Here is an 18,958-nt window from a genome sequence, read left to right on the forward strand (position 1 = left end):
GACATGAATTAACAGCTACATTTGATGGTAGTTTTCTATGCATATGAACTCTGCATGCTTACTAATCACTCTATACATGGAAATGAACATTAAAAGCTTTGGAATGCACCAAAAATCTCTTAGAACGCTCATCTTGGTCATATCCAACATTCAGAACACAAGTGTCTTAAATTGTTCTTAATAGCAAAAATACATGAATGCAGAAAAGCAGCAGCAGCAGAGATGAGTCACTATTACGACATGCTTGTAACATGAAAACACACATTATAGGATGTTATAAACACCTCGATACTCCATCTAAACGACTGGTACATTCTACAACAGTAAAAAAGTGCAACACTTACATGGCCATCTGCAATCAAATAACAACCCTTCATTCTAAGAGAAAACGCATATAAGGTTTTGCATTCGGTTTTATTTTATATGGCAAATTCTCTTAAAAATCTCTTTTTGTGTGTCATTTTTACCGTCAATCTATCTGGCTAAACCAAGGTATTCAAAATTATTCCAAAGCAAAGAAATAATGTAAAGTTGGGTAGTGTAAATGAATGAATCTGTTAAATCTGTTTGTCCACTTATTTATAATACACACACACTCTCTCTCACGCTCACATTTATATATTACAACTTGTGCAAAATAATTATCTCTAAGTACATTCGTCACAAACAGGTTTGCTCGCAAATAAAGGCATACATATACAAAACACAAACACGTACAGTAATAGGCAGTGAAATAGCAACATTTGTTAGCAGAGAAATTAGGAAAACACTTATAAAAATAGAAGAGATCAAAAGCAAGTAAATAAGAGTCAAAGGCAGTGAAGGAAGTTAAGCAGCTCAGATAAAGGAAGTCACGAGTCACTTCAGCTCAGGGATGAGCTGGGACCAGCTGATGTTTGCCATGCCGAGATCATCATCCTCCAGGCCGGTGAAGCTGATATCTACTAGAATTTTACTCAAGCTGTCGTTCATGGTGTCCAGGACGAACCCTTCGGTGAGAGAGCGGTTGGCGAGGCCCACCTGCAGCAGCTCTCTGGAGCAGGCCGGGGTGGAGCGTCTCGGGGAGGGTCGGGCACAGGTGAGCAGCTCTCGAGGGGAGTTGAAAAGCGGCAGCTCCTTAAACGGTGTGCTGTTGAAACTGAAGGGCGTGTGTTCGTGCCGCTGCGGGGTGAGCTGTGGCCCGCTGGGCGTTCGAATGGGGCTGAAGTCCAGCACACCTCCCTTCCCGACGGGAGTGATCCTCCAGGGCTCCAGCACTGTGGGCGGCTTGCTGGGAGTAGATGAGGAAGGGTGGCTGCCCTTGATGGGCGTTTTAAAAGTGTATTCTGTGTTTGGGTTGTCAAAGTTGAGTTTACAGGTGGGCAGGGGGTCCGGATCAGGCTCCGCCTCCTGAGTGTCTTGGAAGGTGGAGGCGTCGGAGACTACGCCTGAGTCGAAGAGAGTGCTGTCGGGGTAGAGCAGGACAGGTTCCTCAGTGGCTGGCCGGACCAGGCGTTGTTTGCGGCGGGAGCTGCTGTTTTCTCGCGGTCTGGTTTTGGAGGGCGGCGCTTCGGACACCACAGGAGTCAGAGACACACACACAGGCTCCTCCTTTATCTCCTTAGAGGCGGGATTACACAGCATCACCGACCTCACGTCACTCTGCGAGACCTTACATGACACACATGCGTTAAAACACGAAATGCTTTTCTCAAGAAATGAATTCTCTGTTGTAAAACACCATAAAGTTCAATTCTGAACTACCATCAACCATTATAAGGCCCAGGTATACTTCATTTCAATTAACACGCTTTTCTGTGTATAGTAGGGCTGGACCCGAATATTCGAATATTCGTTCGGTGGGTTGGTATTCGATTTGAAAATTTGACATTCGAATATTCGTTTTGGGGTTTTTTTTGCACACCTGGGATCCCCCGGAAACGGTTCTCATTCATGCTTGAATAAGGCCGGCGACACACTGGCTGCGTGGCATGTCTGTTTTTATTTCGGCTCCCGGGTGAGAAACATTAACAGGTTGGAGTTTGCACACTGCCTGCTTGAGACAAGCGTCTCAGGCGCGGCTCGAGCCACGCGGAAAACGCGTGCATGCTAGAAATAGAACCGACGCCTATGTTCCAGCAACGGGAGTGTTCTCTGGCTAGAGCGCAGAACAGCGGAGTTTGTATGGAAGTGCATGTCTGAGCTTGTGTTTTGGGTTAAGCTGCGTTGCTTTGACATTGTGGAAAATAGAATAATAGAAACAAAATGTATTAGCCTTTTTACCCGTTATTATCAATCTAAATTAATCTCGTTTTTAATTTAACTTAATTTCGTCTTTCTTTATTTAAATTTCGTTTTTCTTTATTTAAATCTACCCTTTACTGTGTCAGTAATTTGTTAGTAAGAAAAATATTAGACTACCTTAAAAGTATTGCTTAATAATTTAACAGACCTGTGTGTGCGTTTTATATCACTAGTGCAGTGTCCGTTCTCCGACGCGTTCTCTGCCCGTGTGAGGTGCGCCGCTTCCCGCTCGCGCTGTTCTGTAGTTTACTAAAAGTTTATTAATTCTGAATGTGTCGCGTCTCGAGTGTCTATCTATATTGCACCAAATGCCACACTGCATGCACTCCCTTGTGAAGTCGATTGGATGAACGGTTCTCGAAATAATCAAAATGCAAATGGACATAGAGAAACATTTCTGCCTTTATTAGAGAGAAGAATATGTTCAGCCCCCTCTCTCCGAAGCTTCGAATATTCGATGTTCATTACTACCGAAGCTTTGAAGCTCAAAAAATGGTATTCGGACCAGCCCTAGTGTATTGGCCTATAATTTGCGGGGATCAGGTAGCCGATATTAATATGAGGTATTGAAATCGCTTTTGAATGTGCGCTCACTTTTAACTTTTGCGATCACGCATACTCGTGTGTACAGGGAGTGGCGATACGGACTGCACGGACAAAATTGGGCTGCACACGAATGGTGTGAGTGGATGTCCGTGGACCCTCCCGATGACGAAAATCACATCACGTGGACTGCTGAAGTATACTTTGGGCTTTAGACTAGCTTCTATCAGTTAATGGCCATACATGACCAGCCAGATAGCATGTAAACCATCCACCATTTGGTTTTAGATGGATTTTCAAGCAGGGTTGAATGTATTGATTTCCAATTAATTGACCATTAATTAATTAATTACCATAACACTCAAAAAAATATAATTCAAATTTAATTAAATGTGTTACTTGCCATTTCTTTGTGTAATTTACTAGAAATTTCTGAATGAAAATTGTTTCAAAGTAAATCCTACTTCAAATCTCTCTCTCTCACACACACACACACACACACACACACACACACACACACACTTAGGTTTTTACCTTAGGAGCAATCCGGACCCTCTTGCTCGCACTGCTGGAGCTGTGAATGGAAGCGCTTTGAGTGTGTGGAGGAGTGGCGAGAGTCACGGGACTGGAGGAGGGCAGGAAGAGTGACTGACCCAGAGGAAGCTGGATGGGAACCAGGTACGAGTCAGTCCGAGGCAGAAGAGGCTTCATCTTTCTCTCTGAGGGCGAGCGGAAATAAAGGAGCGTCAGGAAACAGACTCGTGTGCCTCTGAGACATTCATCTCTCTCATCCAGCCCAACACTCACCTGTGCTACCGGCGATGGGTATCGCTTTCTTCACCTCCGGAGGACCTCTCTTCTGTTGCTACGGGAACAAAGAGGATTTGTTTACATTTGTTCAAAGTGTGACGTTCAAAATAGCTACGGCGTCAAGGCTGTCTGTCTTTCTAAGGAATCTTAGATGATAAAAGGAACAAAACAAGCGATGATCTCGAGCTGAACATGCTTCCTTCTGTCTGTCTGAATCTCCTTGAAATAAAATAACTGTTTCCTGTAGAAGTAGAAAGGCTGGTCCCTGTCGATCTGCCCGTGAGAGGCTGATTTAGAGTACGAAAGGGGATCTTACTTGATGGTAACCAACTTGTGTGGTCTGAGGGCAAGTGGGGGTCACTGGGTCAACCAAAGGCTGTGGGATGAGCCAGGAAATGAGAGATGACCACATTTGAAAGGATAAAATCGCATATGGACAAAGCAGCACTGTATGTGACTGGGATATAATAAAGCGAGAGTGTGATTTGCATTAATACACACCTTGTAAACCTGGTCCAAAGTGAGACAGCGGTTTGCTTCCGGTCGAATCGTCCAATAGGAGATCTTGCCATCAGGAGACGATTCACGGACAAACATGTCATGCAGTGAGAGATTATGACGTATGGAATTCTAATAAAAAAAAATAAAAATAACAAATCACTCTCAGACATCATATATTACAGATTTGTGTAAACTGAAAATGAATTCACACTACACGCTACCTTCCATCCGGGTTTTGCGACATTTCTGAAATACGGAAAATGGTCTTCGATCCAATTGTAAATTTCCTTCAGGGTCATGTGTCTGTTATTCTTGCTGTTGATAGCAAACTGGATCATTGCCATGTAGGAATACGGGGGTCTCTCGGACAGAGGGTCCTTTTCCTTTTCGGGACATTTGGGCAGCTGAATTAAGAGGAAAGAAACAATAACACATATTGCAAACATTTAAAGGGATAGTTCATTAATTACTCATTCATTAATTACTCACCCTTATTTCGTTCTAAACCAGTAAGACTTTCGTTCATCTTCGGAACACAAATGAAGATCTTTTTGATGAAATCTGAGAGTTTTCTGCCCTTCATTGAACTACCGCTTTGATCATGAACAGACTGAATTTAGGCTTTTATGCACATATAAACAGCCATCAACTCACACATCAGTTGTGGTAAACAGAAGCTCAAGCATGCGAGAACGTGCGAGGACCAATGAGGTTCATTCTTGTGTGTTACGCAGCACGTTTGAGCTTCCGCATGTGAATAAAAGCCTAAATTAAATCTGTTCATCACATAAAGCAATCGAGTCTCTTCAGAAAATGTTGACTAAAACGCTCAATTCATGTGGATTAGTTTTACGATCTCTTTATGAACTTTTTGAAGCGTCAAAGTGTCAGTAGCGTAGCTGTCAATGGAGGAACAGAAAGCTCACAGATTTCATCCAAAAGATCTTCATTAGTGTTCAGTAGAAGATAAACAAGAGTCTTACGGGTTTGGAAGGACGTGGTGACTAAATGAAGACAGCATTTTCATTTTTGGGTAAACTAACCCTTTAAAATAGTTTATTTAAAACATTATCAGAATACCTTTTTATAAAATGTGATACATTTTTAAAAAATAGAGCATTTGCACTGATTAATTCTTCACAATAAGATAACATGCATTTAGAAAATAGATTTTCATTTCATACCATCTATAATGTTGTGTAGCCTACCTGATTACAATCACTTGGATTGTCCTTGCTAGGGCATTTTTGGTTCGACTCCGGTCCGAGTCCATCAGAGCTCATTTTTCCCAGCCACTGGATGTTCGTCAGACTATCATCAAGCGGGTAGCACTCAGTCTCCTTTTTCACTATTGTCATGGGTAAACAACAATTCAAAAGAACAGTAATCTTACATTCCTCACAACATCCATAACTTGCATACATGCTCTTAGTCACGTCCCTCACCTTTCCCAAGATCAGCCCCAGGTTCTGTAGAAAAACACCCAAGGGTTTTGCTCTCCTCTAAACTGGTGCTGCCACTGAGCAGGATGAACTTGTTTCGGCCCTGAGGCCCGCACTCCTTCCCTTTGGCTGTCAGGGCGCTGATGACACTCTGAAGATCGGCTGCTTTCGGGATCACAACCACCTGTGTGTCCGGCATGGTGGGGTGGTCCATGATGCGGATGCCATCGGGGAAGCAGCGGGCGTTGGATGGGGTCGGGGTCAGGGTGGTCTGGGAGCGCGGCCCATCTGCCTCATCGCACCCTACATCAGATTCACTCTTCTGAAATGGCAGCTTCCTCCTCTTCAGGATGATGGGTCTCCTCGGGCTCTCTCTCATTGTTTGCTCACAGCAAATGGATCTGTCTGATCCCTGTCTAACAACATAAACCATAAAATGTTATAAGTTTTTCATTCTAAATACAATGTAACGTTATATAGGAACTAAGTTAACGTTACTCGACTACAAAAACTGGAAGCTTCGCTACAGTTGCGCGAAGATGAATCATACAAACAACAAAATAACAACACATCTTGAATCAAAATCAGATTAAGTGTCAAAAGAAATGTGACACATTTGTGAAAATATAAATCATATATATAGAAATATCATATATTTGCAGATCATGTCCAAATGTAACTGTTACCGATAAGAAAGTCTGTTGATGAAACGACTTTTTTGTCCAACGACTCTTCAATGACGAATCTAGTTCTAAAATATAAAGTACCGTTACAAACTGATTACTTTCAATCTGATGTACTGCATTGATGTAATTGTTATTATAATGACGATAGATCATTCCGAAACAAAAGTTGTTGTGCAATGCAAGGTCTGTAAAATAATTTGCTTTTATTGTATTATTTATCTATAACGTTATTCGCTTAGATCGATGTTTTAAAACACATTAAAGATTATTATTATTGTCTTAAAATGAATAGATATAATTAATACACTTAATTATTAAATTATAAACGATCTTCCTTTATTATCTGACATGCGGCCTAGTGATTCGTCTTACGTTACCCAACTAGCTAACCTACTGTACACCTACTGTTTAATTCATTAAAAATAAGTCACATATCAAATAATACGAAGCGGATCAAACCTTCATATCATGTCAGCCGTGCAGACGGTGGTTTATTCGAGTTAATCTGGCAGTGCTGAAAGGTAAAATGTATTTTGATGGTGTAAATGAAAGACTCCGGAGTCCGGAGACTCTTGTGCGCATTTGGTGAGATTTTGAATTTTGGCGCAGAGCGGTGCAGCGTTGTCACGTGATCACGCTGTGCCCAATGGAGAGTACAGATGGGCGGAGACATCGAGTGTCGAATGTTGCTGTTTTCTACTGTGCAGTAAGTAATATTCCTTTAGGGGGCGATCGGCAGCCCGGATTGACAAATTCTAACATTTTCTTCTATTGAAACATTCAACAATTTTATGAATTTCTACCACATTTGTTGGACAGAAACCTGCTGCCGCAATTTAAAAAAGCCTAATTCAATAATAACAAACGAATGTGATTGATCCGTTGAGAAAAGTAACACAGTTTATGTAGTCTGATCTATTTTTGGTCATATCTGATTAATATTTCGTCGGTCTGGTCAATATTTTACACACTGATCAAAAATAATAATGGACATTTTAAAAAGCCCACAATAAAGAATTTAAATATACTAAATACTATTTGGACTCCTACTTGACCAATCAAAATAACATCCGGGCCACTAAGTCCCGCCTCTTGTGGTGTTCCATTTTTAGGCTAGCTAACAATCAAGCCATTTCTAGTTCTTCTGCTGGAGGGACAGGACTGTGTGAATGGGGGATGGACTTTCCCCACAAACACGCAGACGGTTTATCAATCTCTTTGTCAAATTTACATGGTCCAAAGAAAAAATACAATGCGAATGAGAAGAAGAAATACAAAGCGATGCGTGAGTATCGTCTAAGGTTTCATTGCATGCCATGTATTTTATCCAAGTGCGAACTTTCTCTATAGTTCAAAGTATCGGAACCACCATCATTGACTGTATGTCGAGGGACAATGAATGCATGAAACATATGATAACATGCTAATAAGATTAAATAAGACGTTTTGCATGAGTATTAAGGCTTTTAAGGCCCCTACATGTTGTATTAGTCAGTATCTGTCTTACAAGGTGTCTCCCTGCTTGACACATTGAATCGCACTGTCAGAACAGTAGTAGTAGTAACGTTAGTAGTTTCCTCTGCCTCATGTGATATTGTTTTCATTTTAATGCAGCATATCATGTCTTCTAATGCCACGCACTTCACATAAGAAGAGACTGTTGAACCCGCACAAGTCTCAGCTGTTGTTTGTAGAGGCGCCCATCAATGGACCAAAGCATGAATATGGACCACAACCACGGAGTGCCATCCATCCCAGGTCATTTATATCTGAAAAACAACAGCAAAGTGGTGCACCATGTACCTCTTGGGTATGTGCATGCTTTGCAACCCTTACTTTTAAGTTATGTGTTGAGTGAAGACTTTTTTTTTTTATAAACTGATGCATATTCTTTGTTTATAGGTGTCTCCAGAGTTTAATTCACTTGAGACCACAACGGTTAGTCGAGGGAAGAGAGCTTACCAGGCAGCTACGAAAATCTCAAACAAGGTGTCAGTTTTGGGTTTACCTCCGGCTAGAAAAAGAAGGGGCTGTAAATATAGTCCCTTGTGCTTTGATGCAACCACAGGCCGTGAAAACCTTCATAGTTCATGGACGAAGAATGATAGGCTTGTTTCTTCAGACAGTCATCAAAAGGAACTTCAAGAAACCTCAAGAAGAACTCAGTTTTCTCGAAAAGGGGTGGAAAGGAAGATGGCTGGACGGATTACATCTGCTACCTCCAGGCGTACATGCGTTTCATTCTGTAAAAATGGAAATGGAATAAATAAAGATTCCATTCACACACCCAACACAAGCACAGTGCCAGAACCACCAAATGTAGAGACGCCAGAAATGCCACACTTTTCCAGCACTTCTCCAACCAATGTTCAATATCTCCTTTTCTCCTCAAATCAGGCAAAAACTCCTCCACGAACCGAGAACACAAGCATCCTGGTGAAGGACACGCCTGAGAAAGACTATGGGCTGAGGGTAACATGGAGACGAAGGAAAGGACTGATGAAATTATTGATTGACAGAGGTCAGCTTCTTTTGACAGATGCAGAAATTGCCAATGAGTGTAAAAGCTAATGCTACGTTATACATGATCCCTGTGTGCTTTCAGATTAGGAAAGATTTAGATAGACCATGAGTTATCCGAAATAGTAAATTTTTTATTTGTTTTGTTGTCAATACTGAGTTGATAAGATTTGGGAAATCGTGACTTACAAATGTGATAATTAATATATGGACACTTTAGAAGTCAAGAATTAAAGATATAGTTTTGACATCCCCAGCCTTATTTAATGGAAGCACCTTTGTATTCTTTTGGACATCAGTGTATTATTTACTTACATTTATTTTCCAAATGGCATTTGTATGCATTTGTGTGAGCAAGAATAATCTTCAATATTTTTGTTAAAGGAGAAAGTCTAAAATGTATTTATAAAATATATAACAAATTAGTAAAATATCAGATAAAATAAATATATATATATATATATATATATATATATATATATATATATATATATATATATATATATATTGGTCTACATAATTACCCTGCTTCCATTTGTGATATTTCAGTCTTGACATTTAAAGGGGTCATGACATAAGAAATCAAATGTACCTTGAACTTTTGACCAACTTCATAGCATTAAAACATCCTGCAAGTTTAATATCATAAAATGTCTTCATTATAAAGCATTTATTTAATTAAGCTAAAAAAACGGCTTGTTTTGATATTGAGGGATCCATGACGTCAAATACATTTGCATATGACTGCCTCCAGAGCAAGACATTGATGAATAGTTATACATCATCACCCATTTGCATTCAGTCGCTTAACGACATGACATTTATCTACACTGGATATGAGCGTTGTCACTTTAAAATCAAATAGAACTTATTACAACCACTGACGCTGTCTACACTGGATACAGTTACAGATGCACGTTCAGTTTCTGACATGCTTCACCCACTTGAGTCTGTCGACAGGACAAATGGATGAATGAAAGAACATTTGCTTTTGCTTTTCCAGTTTAAACAGCTTGTTGACAGCGTTTCAGCAGATTTCTTTTGGCCGTAAAGCAGTTGTTTACATCGCGAGACCTGATATCACGCGAGACTTCCTGACGCAGCGGCTGGCGGCCCGCCGGCTCAAAGTTGCAAGTGCGTATTTTCCGCTCACGGGCACCAGGGGGGTGCGAAACGACCACCATTCAACCCGAAATAAGTAATATAACCATTCCAATGACTCCGAAGCTGTTCAGTTAAGGTAAAAAAAAGTTACTTAGTTCACCTTTAAATTATGGTTTAATATGGATATTTTCAAAACACTTGCGTGCAATAGCAAGTTGGTCTGTTCATACTGTTTCCTATAGCCAATCATAACAGTGGCCGTTAACTTACAAGACTTAAAGGAGCCATGCCTTAAAAACGGATCATTTCAGACATAACATAAGTGAACCTCCTGGAATATATTAAAATAATTTAAAATACCTATGTCATGACAACTTGAATGAAAAGATAGATTTCATGTATTTTTTTTTAAATCGTTTATTATTATTATAATTTTTTATTCGCTATTATTATTTTGTTTTTGTTTTTGTCGACTTTTAACTTTTGTAACTTTTAATTTGACGGTCATTTTCCCAGTCCTCCATTGCGGAAGTGGCGCTGTGTAACTGTTTTTGTTTACAGACTGGATATGATCCACGTGTAGTATTTAAATGAATTAATGGCATTGAGAGTTGAGATTGGATTATTCCAAATTATTTCTTCGATATTAGGTCTGTAATGCACTAAAAGCTCAATAGCAGTCCGTTATGAGGAGCAGTTCGCCCGTGTCTCTGGCGGGCGGTCGTGGTTCGGCCTCGGTTCGGCTGGTCAGCCCACCTGCGTGTCCGTTTGCCTCTCCGGTGGACGCTGCCGTTGAATATTTAATGGTAAAGAAAGACTTTCAGGCTGCTCTGGACTCATGCGAGAAAGGGCTTGAGAGTTTGGGCTCTTCTGCAGAACAGGAGGAAAACTGGTGAGCTGTACTGAGTAGATGACGGTCCTTACAAATTGTAGATGGTTACTGATTCCAAAATGAACGTTACAAAACAAAAAATGTTGTTAGTAACGTAATCCATTACATTACACATTTAAGCCAGGTAATATAATCTGACTACTTTTAAGTTACTTTTGACCTTATTCATTTTGAGTAAGAGAAGCTTGTAGCCAACCATATTGGTTTAAAAATACAACGAGAAAGAAAATATATTCCATTCTTTGTTATCAACCAAATTATGTGCATTAAATATTACATTCCTTCAAGGTTTCCCAGACTGGGTTCATGATGGAACTGCAGGAGGCTAAATAAAACCCTTACAAACACTTGCTTTTTTGGTTTACCTGTTTGTCATGAGACCATTTACCGATATCAACTTGTCAACCGTGACCGATATCAACCGATATCAACCGTGAACTTGATTTTATTATTGACCTAACTTATTATTAATTTAAAATATCAGGGGATAATTCATGTAAATGTATTAGGTTAGCTTAATAAGAGGTTCAGCTGTCAGAAAAGTTGGGGAATCCCTGCATTTCTTGTAAATATGAATTTGTATTTTTGTGTGTGTTCAAAAGACAAAAAACAGTAATACATGGTTAAATTACTCACTGAGTGATTATTCAAATAATAATGAATGTGTTTGCCAGGAGTTGATTAGATACTAATGTTTTAAAACTTAATATAATCTAATTACTAGTCTAGTACTTAATTTTTGGAATCTGATTACATACCCAGCGCTGCTGTCTGCTGGGGAGTTAAACTGACTGGTAACAGCTATTAACACTATGATATTCATTAATTTACCATCTTTAATCTCATACAAAATGTTTGTCTCCACAGCTTCAAGTATGCAGAGCTGAAAGCAGCTTTGACAGTAGTGGGGATTCAAGCACTGGCTGAGCTCAATCAGTGGCGTGGAGTTCTGTCATGGGTTTTGCAGCAGTATGGAGAAACAGAGAAAATTCCTGCCAAGATTATTCAAATGTGGTATGAGGATTCTGCCATTTAATCTCACAAATAACATTAAATAGCTGTTTGAATGTGGGTGAAGTACCACTAGATAACACCTAATGTAGATTAACTGTGTTTCACAGCATTCTGCTCTATGTGAAAGTGGGTGAACAGGCTGTAATGAAGGATGCGGTCTGTGATTGGCTGCACTGCTCTGGTAACATGACCCAATCAGGCTTCAGCACTGTGGCTGAGCTGTATTTTCTCCACATACTGGTTCCGATGGGTCACACGACTGAAGCTCTGGAAATGCTGGAGAGCGATGTGGGTCGGGTGGCATTCAGTGATGAACAGAGACAAGCAGTCTGTAGTTTAGTAGACATTCACAATGAGAAAAATGCAACATCGTCCAATTCAAATCCTGAATCTGTAGCCGTGGTGGCAACAACTAGTGCTTCAGAAAAAGGTGATTTACATTTATTTATTTATTTATTTTTGGAGTCAAAATGCTATATATCTAACAAATTCTTTGCAGTATATTTAATTTAATTTTTATTGTAGAATATTCTTGCAAATAATGGATTCAACAATGTGTTATTGACAGAGAGATCAAACCAGCGACTGAACTCTATAATGAGGCTGTTATACAGAGGTCTCTCAGTAGCCAGTGTGAGAATTAGATCCATCTCTCTGCAAAGAGTTTTTCTGGCTTTAATGTTGCTGTATCTTCTTCTCGTCCGTATAGACCCAGGTAAGAGACCTCTCTTTATGCAGTGCATTCTTAATAATTACTCTGATAATGACTGACTAAAGCTTGTTCTGAAATAATGCTCTGCTCTCAGCTCTTCCCTCAGCTTTCCCATGGTTGCTCCGGCTGCATAGACTCCTTCAGCAGACGTGGAACACCATGTTTGGACCTTTTTACAGAGCCAACAACAGAAGTTAGAGTTACTGGAGTTGAACTGTTGAAATGTTGCCATCCAAAATTGTAATACTTTATAGATCCTGTGTTTGCTCAATTTGTTGGTGAATATAGTTATATTATAGATAAATCAATGAATTATATCAAAGATAGTGCTGATAGCCTATTTAATACAGATCACATGTAATTTAATTATATAATAAAATGTATATGTGAATATGAGTTCCTGCGCATCTGTACTTGTACATGCAACTTTTGTGAATATATATATATAGTCATGGTTAAGGCTTAAGAAACTGTTAATTAAAAGTTGATTAATATGTACTTTTAATTTTTTATTTTATTAAATTAAGAATTAGAGGTTTATGTATATTAAAATATAAATAGCCTATATCTAAAAATGTGTATTAGAATTTCCTGATATTGATTTTGAAAATGTAATAGTGATTAATGTTTGTTAATAATAAAATAAAAGTTGGGTAAAAAGTGACTTTACCAATGAGATTCCATTTGTTCACTTTAGTTAACAACATTGACATGAACTAGCAATGAAAATAATTCTAAAGCATTTATTAACCTTAGTTAATATAAATTTAAACATTACTGATATATTAAAATCAAAGTTTGCGTCTGTTAATATTATTGAAAAATTATTCAATGAGCTGACATGAAATATTTTTATGAACTAGCGTGAACTAAATGAATAAATACTGTGACGTATATATAGTTCGTTATTTATTGTTAGTTAACTAACATTAATAAGACCTTATTGTAAACTGTTAACAAAAGTTGTTTTAAAATGTTGCCTAATCATGTAGCCTAATGTCTGGCAACTAATATATTTAACAAACAAATGAAGTCAATTAACGTTATGGTACAAATGCTGTGAACTGAGTTCAAATTTCATGAAGCGAGCATATTTAAAAAAAAAAAAAAAAATTATGAACAATACGCCTGTCAAATGCGGTCCGTCATGTGTAGGGGTTCTGCTGCTGCTCTTCTTTAAATATCTCTCTATCGGCATAGACTCTCGCTTACGGCCATACCACCCTGAACACGCCCGATCTCGTCCGATCTCGGAAGCTAAGCAGGGTCGGGCCTGGTTAGTACTTGGATGGGAGACCGCCTGGGAATACCAGGTGCTGTAAGCTTTTGCTTCATCTTCACTTCTCTGATAATTCACTTCAACAACGCTTTTTCCTTTATCCTTTCAAATTAGATTTATTTTCCTACATTTTGCTTTCTCTCTGGCTTTTGTCTGCTATTAGTGCGGCAAAGGAAAAGCACAGCTCAGCCTCGTCATTCTTCCTTTCTCCTCCAGGAGGCGATCGAGTTTCTTTCTCTCTCAGCAACACTAAGCGCTACATTTTCTTTTGGAACCGGATAAATAGTAAATCATAAAGAGATGAAATTTAGATTTTTTTTAGTAAGTGTTTTATTTTAATTGTTTTTATTTTAAAATGATGTAGGCCTATATATAATGTAATTTATATATAAATATAATATAATTCGTTTACAGTTTTTCTGAATAGCTAAAACACATTTCTTGAAACTCACTTTCTCAAAACCTTGAACACAAAACCAAATTTTCAAGCCACATTCAGAGAACATCTGACTCTTCTGGCAAAATCAAACAATTGCCTCAAAACCATTTTATCTGTGCTCAAAATCAGACAATGCTTTCAGATCATACACACACGAGTCAATATTATAAACACTACAGATCGTTAGACACATTAAAAAACAGAGAACACAGAATCCAAAGCAAAAAGTTACAGAAAAAAGGTATATTGTAAAAAAGTATGTCTTCATGTTGGGTGACATACAAGGACACAAGCACAAGGATTTCGGATATATTGCCATCTTTGTAGAGACATTATGTCCCCATAATGTAGAGTTTACCAGGACACACACACACACACACACACACACACACACACACACACACACACACACACACACACACACACACACACACACACACACACTTTGAACATAGTGGTAATAATGAAAAATCGCTTATAATGTAAAAAGAATTCATTACATTTGGTTATCTGTTACATAAATTGCAAACAAAGTAGAAACTATATATATAGAATCTGTACCTAATGATTCATTGATTAACCATTAAGATCAGTAGGATTAAATAATAGACAAATGTAGTAAACTGAACAAGAGATGTAAATCAAAAGTTTGATAGTAATGGCATTATGAAAGGCAGCTACTGTGAATTAAACATTTATATAGATGAAAGTTATTATGTGTTGTGAAAAGGATATTTTGTGATTTTGAGTATTGTACTAACACAATTGAAAGTATGATGATTTTTTTTGAAAAAAGTGCACTTTTGATGATAAGTTATGATATTAGCACTAAGAGTTTTGAAAATGTACACCTTGTGAAAATAGTACCAAAGCGAATAAAAAAAAAACTGTAAAGTGCAAGTGGTAGGCCTAATGTAGCCTACTCTGAGTTTATGGTCTAGTTGAAGTTGAGGAGAGGAGCGGTTCCAAAAGAAAGTGTAGCGCTTAGTGTTGCTGAGAGAGAGAAAGAAACTCGATCGCCTCCTGGAGGAGAAAGGAAGAATGACGAGGCTGAGCTGTGCTTTTCCTTTGCCGCACTAATAGCAGACAAAAGTCAGAGAGAAAGCAAAATGTAAGAAAATAAATCTAATTTGAAAGGATAAAGGAAAAAGCGTTGGTGAAGCAAAAGCTTACAGCACCTGGTATTCCCAGGCGGTCTCCCATCCAAGTACTAACCAGGCCCGACGGTCAGGGTATATTCTGGCAAACCGTTTGCCAATCACGTCTAGCAATCGGCAAAGCAAACTGTGGTACACGCCATTTGCCAACAAGCGATGGGTAATTCGCAAAGCACAATGTTATTTTCTGTTTTCCCAGCACGGTACCATAGAACGGCATAAAGTAAGAGGTTTGAGAAGTAAGAGGCGGGGCACCAGTTAAAAAATTTCAAAGTTAAAGTTCACGCAAACAGGTAATAGACAAGGTTTAGTCAAATATTGATTGTTTATAGCTGAATTAGTTATATATACAATTATACACAACCGATTTTATTGGTTTATAGCCTACAGCAATCTTATTGGCGTAGACGGTTGAGGCATGAGCATAGCCTACGTACACGTCTGGTACTAGTTTATGAATGATCTATGACGCTGTTTGGCCGTAGGCTACTACAGAATTATTAAGTGATAACCATGACGATTTCAGTAACAATCAATTGGATAATGTTTTGATGAACTTACGAATCAAGTTAGATGAAGTTACTGTAAAAATGTATTCGTATAGAGCTCAATTCACATCGTTTTCGTTTCAAAGTTTTACAAAAAGTCATATTGTAAGCTTTATTGAGCAGGTTTATGGCTAGACGATATCACGAAATATGTTGCTGATAAATTATACACTGTTTGAGAGTTAGCCTGATAGTTATACTATTAAATTAATTTACCCGATATATCAGTGCCACTTTTAGTGGGCAATGAGCATGACTGCATGAAATTACTGGCATGTCAAAGTCTGATATAGACAATATTTTTCCGCATGCTATGCATATGGCTCCGTAATTTTACTTCATGCTTCTTCGGTTTTGTGCGTACAATGGGAATAAAAACCGCGCAGTGCTAAAATGTGAAAATAATTTTTTTTTTTTTTTTTTTTTTTTTACTAAAACAGATGTTATTAGGCGATCTTTAGCAAATATTATTATGTATACACGTGCTCAAGAGCGTATTTAAGCAATAGGCCTACATGTTCATATCACTTCTCTGCTGGGTATTTTATTTTTATTTTATATTATAATTGCACAGATTTACAGCAGTGGTTTTTATGGTTATGCAGCTAGCTATATGTGAGTGTTAATATTTGAAACCATTTTTACATACATTACATACGCAGATTAAAACATGAACATACAATGTGGGGGTGGATAAATAAATAATTGGATTTTTAATATGATGTCTGTCACGAAACTGCTCCAAGACACGTGAGTAGAGGATCCAAATGCAGCTTTATTAAATAAGGGTAATCCAAATTCGTAAACCAGTAAACAGGCAGTGGTCAAGGCAGGCGGCAATAAACAGTCCAGGGTCAAAACAGAAAACAAACACGGGATAAACGCTCGGAAATGCAGACTGACAGTACAACAAGACTTCGCAGTGAGTGAATGAATGAACATGGTATAAATAGACAGACTAACAGGATGAGACAGGTGAATATAAATAGACAGACTAACAGGATGAGACAGGTGAATACAATCAGTGAATGAGGTACAGGTGAATGTGATCAGTGATGATGAGTCCAGGCAGTGAGTTATGGGAATTGTAGTTTGTGAGTGAATAGGAGAGTCTTATGTGGAGTGCCCTCTGGTGGCTCTCAAGGGCACTCCAGCTGGTGATCGTTACATAGCCCCCCCTTTAAGGAGCGGATTCCAGACGCTCCTAAACTGTCCAGGAGGGAGGTGGAGCGGAGGCGGACCCGGGGGCGGGATGGAGGGCCAGGCCCGTGGAGCGGCAGAGGACCTGGATACTGCAGCAGGATGGGAGGCCAGGGCGGATCAGGCTGTGCAGGTGACCAGGGTGGAGCAAGGTGTGCAGGTGACTCGGGTGGAGCAGGGTGTGCAGGCGACCAGGGCGGCGCAGGCTGGGCAGGCGACCAGGGCGGAGCAGGCTGTGCAGGCGACCAGGGGGGAGACAACCCTTCAGGCGGCCAGGGAGGAGACGAACCTTCAGGCGGCCTGGGCGGAGACTTTCCCTCGGGCGGCCACGGCGGTGAAGACCCCTCGGGCGGCCACGGCGGAGGAACTGGAACAGACACCAACGGCTCGGGAACTGGAACTGGCACCACCGGAACTGGCACTGGAACTGGTACCACCGGAACTGGCACTGGAACTGGCACCAACGGCTCAGGAACTGGAACTGGCACCACCGGAACTGGCACTGGAACTGGTACCACCGGAACTGGCACTGGAACCGGCACCACTGGCTCAGGAACAGGAACAGACACAGACACAGACACAGGCTCCGGCTCAGGAACTGGAACAGACACAGACACTGGCTCCGGCTCTGGATCTGGAACAGACACCGGCTCAGGGAAAGGCATGTCGGCAGCCATCTCTGCTGAGGGCAACTCTGCTGAGGACACTGGCTCGGCGGAGACCATCTTGTCCCGAGACACTGGTTCGGCGGAGACCATCTTGTCCTGAGACACTGGCTCGGCGGTGGTCATCTTGTCCGAAGACACAGGTGTGGAGTCGGCCATCTTGTCTGAAGACACAGGCGTGGAGTCGGCCATCTTGTCCGAAGACACAGGCGTGGAGTCGGCCATCTTGTCCGAAGACACAGGCGTGGAGTCGGCCATCTTGTCCGAAGACACAGGCGTGGAGTCGGCCATCTTGTCCGAAGACACAGGCGTGGAGTCGGCCATCTTGTCCGAAGACACAGGCGTGGAGTCGGCCATCTTGTCCGAAGACACAGGCGTGGAGTCGGCCATCTTGTCCGAAGACACAGGCGTGGAGTCGGCCATCTTGTCCGAAGACACAGGTGTAGAAAAAGGAACAGATTCAGGCTCAGGAACAGATTCAGTCTCGGCGGGACGAGACTCTGGACGGGCGGACGTGACGTGAAGCTCTGGCTCGGCAGGACTGACGTGAAGCTCTGGCTCTGGCTCGGCAGGACTGACATGAAGCTCGGGCTCGGCAGGACTGACGTGAAGCTCTGGCTCTGGCTCGGCAGGACTGACGTGAAGCTCGGGCTCTGGCTCGGCAGGCCTGACGTGAAGCTCTGGCTCTGGCTCGGCAGGACTGACGTGAAGCTCTGGCTCTGGCTCGGCAGGACTGACGTGAAGCTCTGGCTCTGGCTCGGCAGGACTGACGTGAAGCTCTGGCTCTGGCTCGGCAGGACTGACGTGAAGCTCTGGCTCTGGCTCGGCAGGACTGACGTGAAGCTCTGGCTCTGGCTCGGCAGGACTGACGTGAAGCTCTGGCTCTGGCTCGGCAGGACTGACGTGAAGCTCTGGCTCTGGCTCGGCAGGACTGACGTGAAGCTCTGGCTCTGGCTCGGCAGGACTGACGTGAAGCTCTGGCTCTGGATCAGGATCAGTGCGCTCTGAGCTTGACGGGACCAGCGGCAGCGAGGGCTTTGAACTGGGTAGGACCAGCGGCGAAGAGGGCTCTGAGCTGGGCAGGACCAGCGGCGAAGAGGGCTCTGAGCTGGGCAGGACCAGCGGCAAAGAGGGCTCTGAGCTGGGCGGCAGGACCAGCGGTG

The 18,958-nt window shown here is 41.0% G+C and overlaps 3 protein-coding genes across 4 annotated transcripts; 2 read left to right on the forward strand and 1 right to left on the reverse strand.

The window, feature by feature from the left end:
- Nucleotides 1-395: 395 nt before the first annotated feature.
- Nucleotides 396-6,873, reverse strand: foxm1 (forkhead box M1). Its single transcript, XM_082166252.1, has 9 exons — nt 6,725-6,873; nt 5,583-5,995; nt 5,346-5,485; nt 4,359-4,541; nt 4,138-4,266; nt 3,953-4,012; nt 3,634-3,691; nt 3,361-3,545; nt 396-1,650 (listed from the first exon to the last, which is right to left on the reverse strand). The coding sequence occupies exons 2-9, from the start codon at nt 5,956-5,958 to the stop codon at nt 859-861; spliced, it is 1,923 nt and encodes a 640-aa protein (XP_082022378.1). The 5' UTR covers nt 5,959-5,995; nt 6,725-6,873; the 3' UTR covers nt 396-858.
- Nucleotides 6,874-7,396: 523 nt separating this feature from the next.
- rhno1 (RAD9-HUS1-RAD1 interacting nuclear orphan 1) lies at nt 7,397-9,047 on the forward strand. 2 transcript variants are annotated; one of them, XM_082166281.1, is made up of 4 exons: nt 7,397-7,550; nt 7,880-8,075; nt 8,168-8,823; nt 8,881-9,047. In XM_082166281.1, the coding sequence occupies exons 2-4, from the start codon at nt 7,896-7,898 to the stop codon at nt 8,888-8,890; spliced, it is 846 nt and encodes a 281-aa protein (XP_082022407.1). In that variant the 5' UTR covers nt 7,397-7,550; nt 7,880-7,895; the 3' UTR covers nt 8,891-9,047. The 2 variants fall into 2 exon arrangements, with proteins under 2 accessions (XP_082022407.1, XP_082022406.1); XM_082166280.1 differs by having other exon boundaries at nt 7,398-7,550; nt 8,168-9,047.
- Nucleotides 9,048-10,385: 1,338 nt separating this feature from the next.
- On the forward strand, nt 10,386-12,943 carry pex26 (peroxisomal biogenesis factor 26). Its single transcript, XM_082166278.1, has 5 exons — nt 10,386-10,781; nt 11,649-11,795; nt 11,903-12,225; nt 12,364-12,510; nt 12,602-12,943. Exons 1-5 carry the CDS (start codon nt 10,576-10,578, stop codon nt 12,703-12,705), a joined length of 927 nt encoding a protein of 308 aa, XP_082022404.1. The 5' UTR covers nt 10,386-10,575; the 3' UTR covers nt 12,706-12,943.
- Nucleotides 12,944-18,958: the final 6,015 nt, after the last annotated feature.

The sequence above is a fragment of the Leuciscus leuciscus genome (genome assembly GCF_965113295.1).
Source record: "Leuciscus leuciscus genome assembly, chromosome: 4".
Taxonomy (NCBI): Eukaryota; Metazoa; Chordata; class Actinopteri; order Cypriniformes; family Leuciscidae; genus Leuciscus; species Leuciscus leuciscus.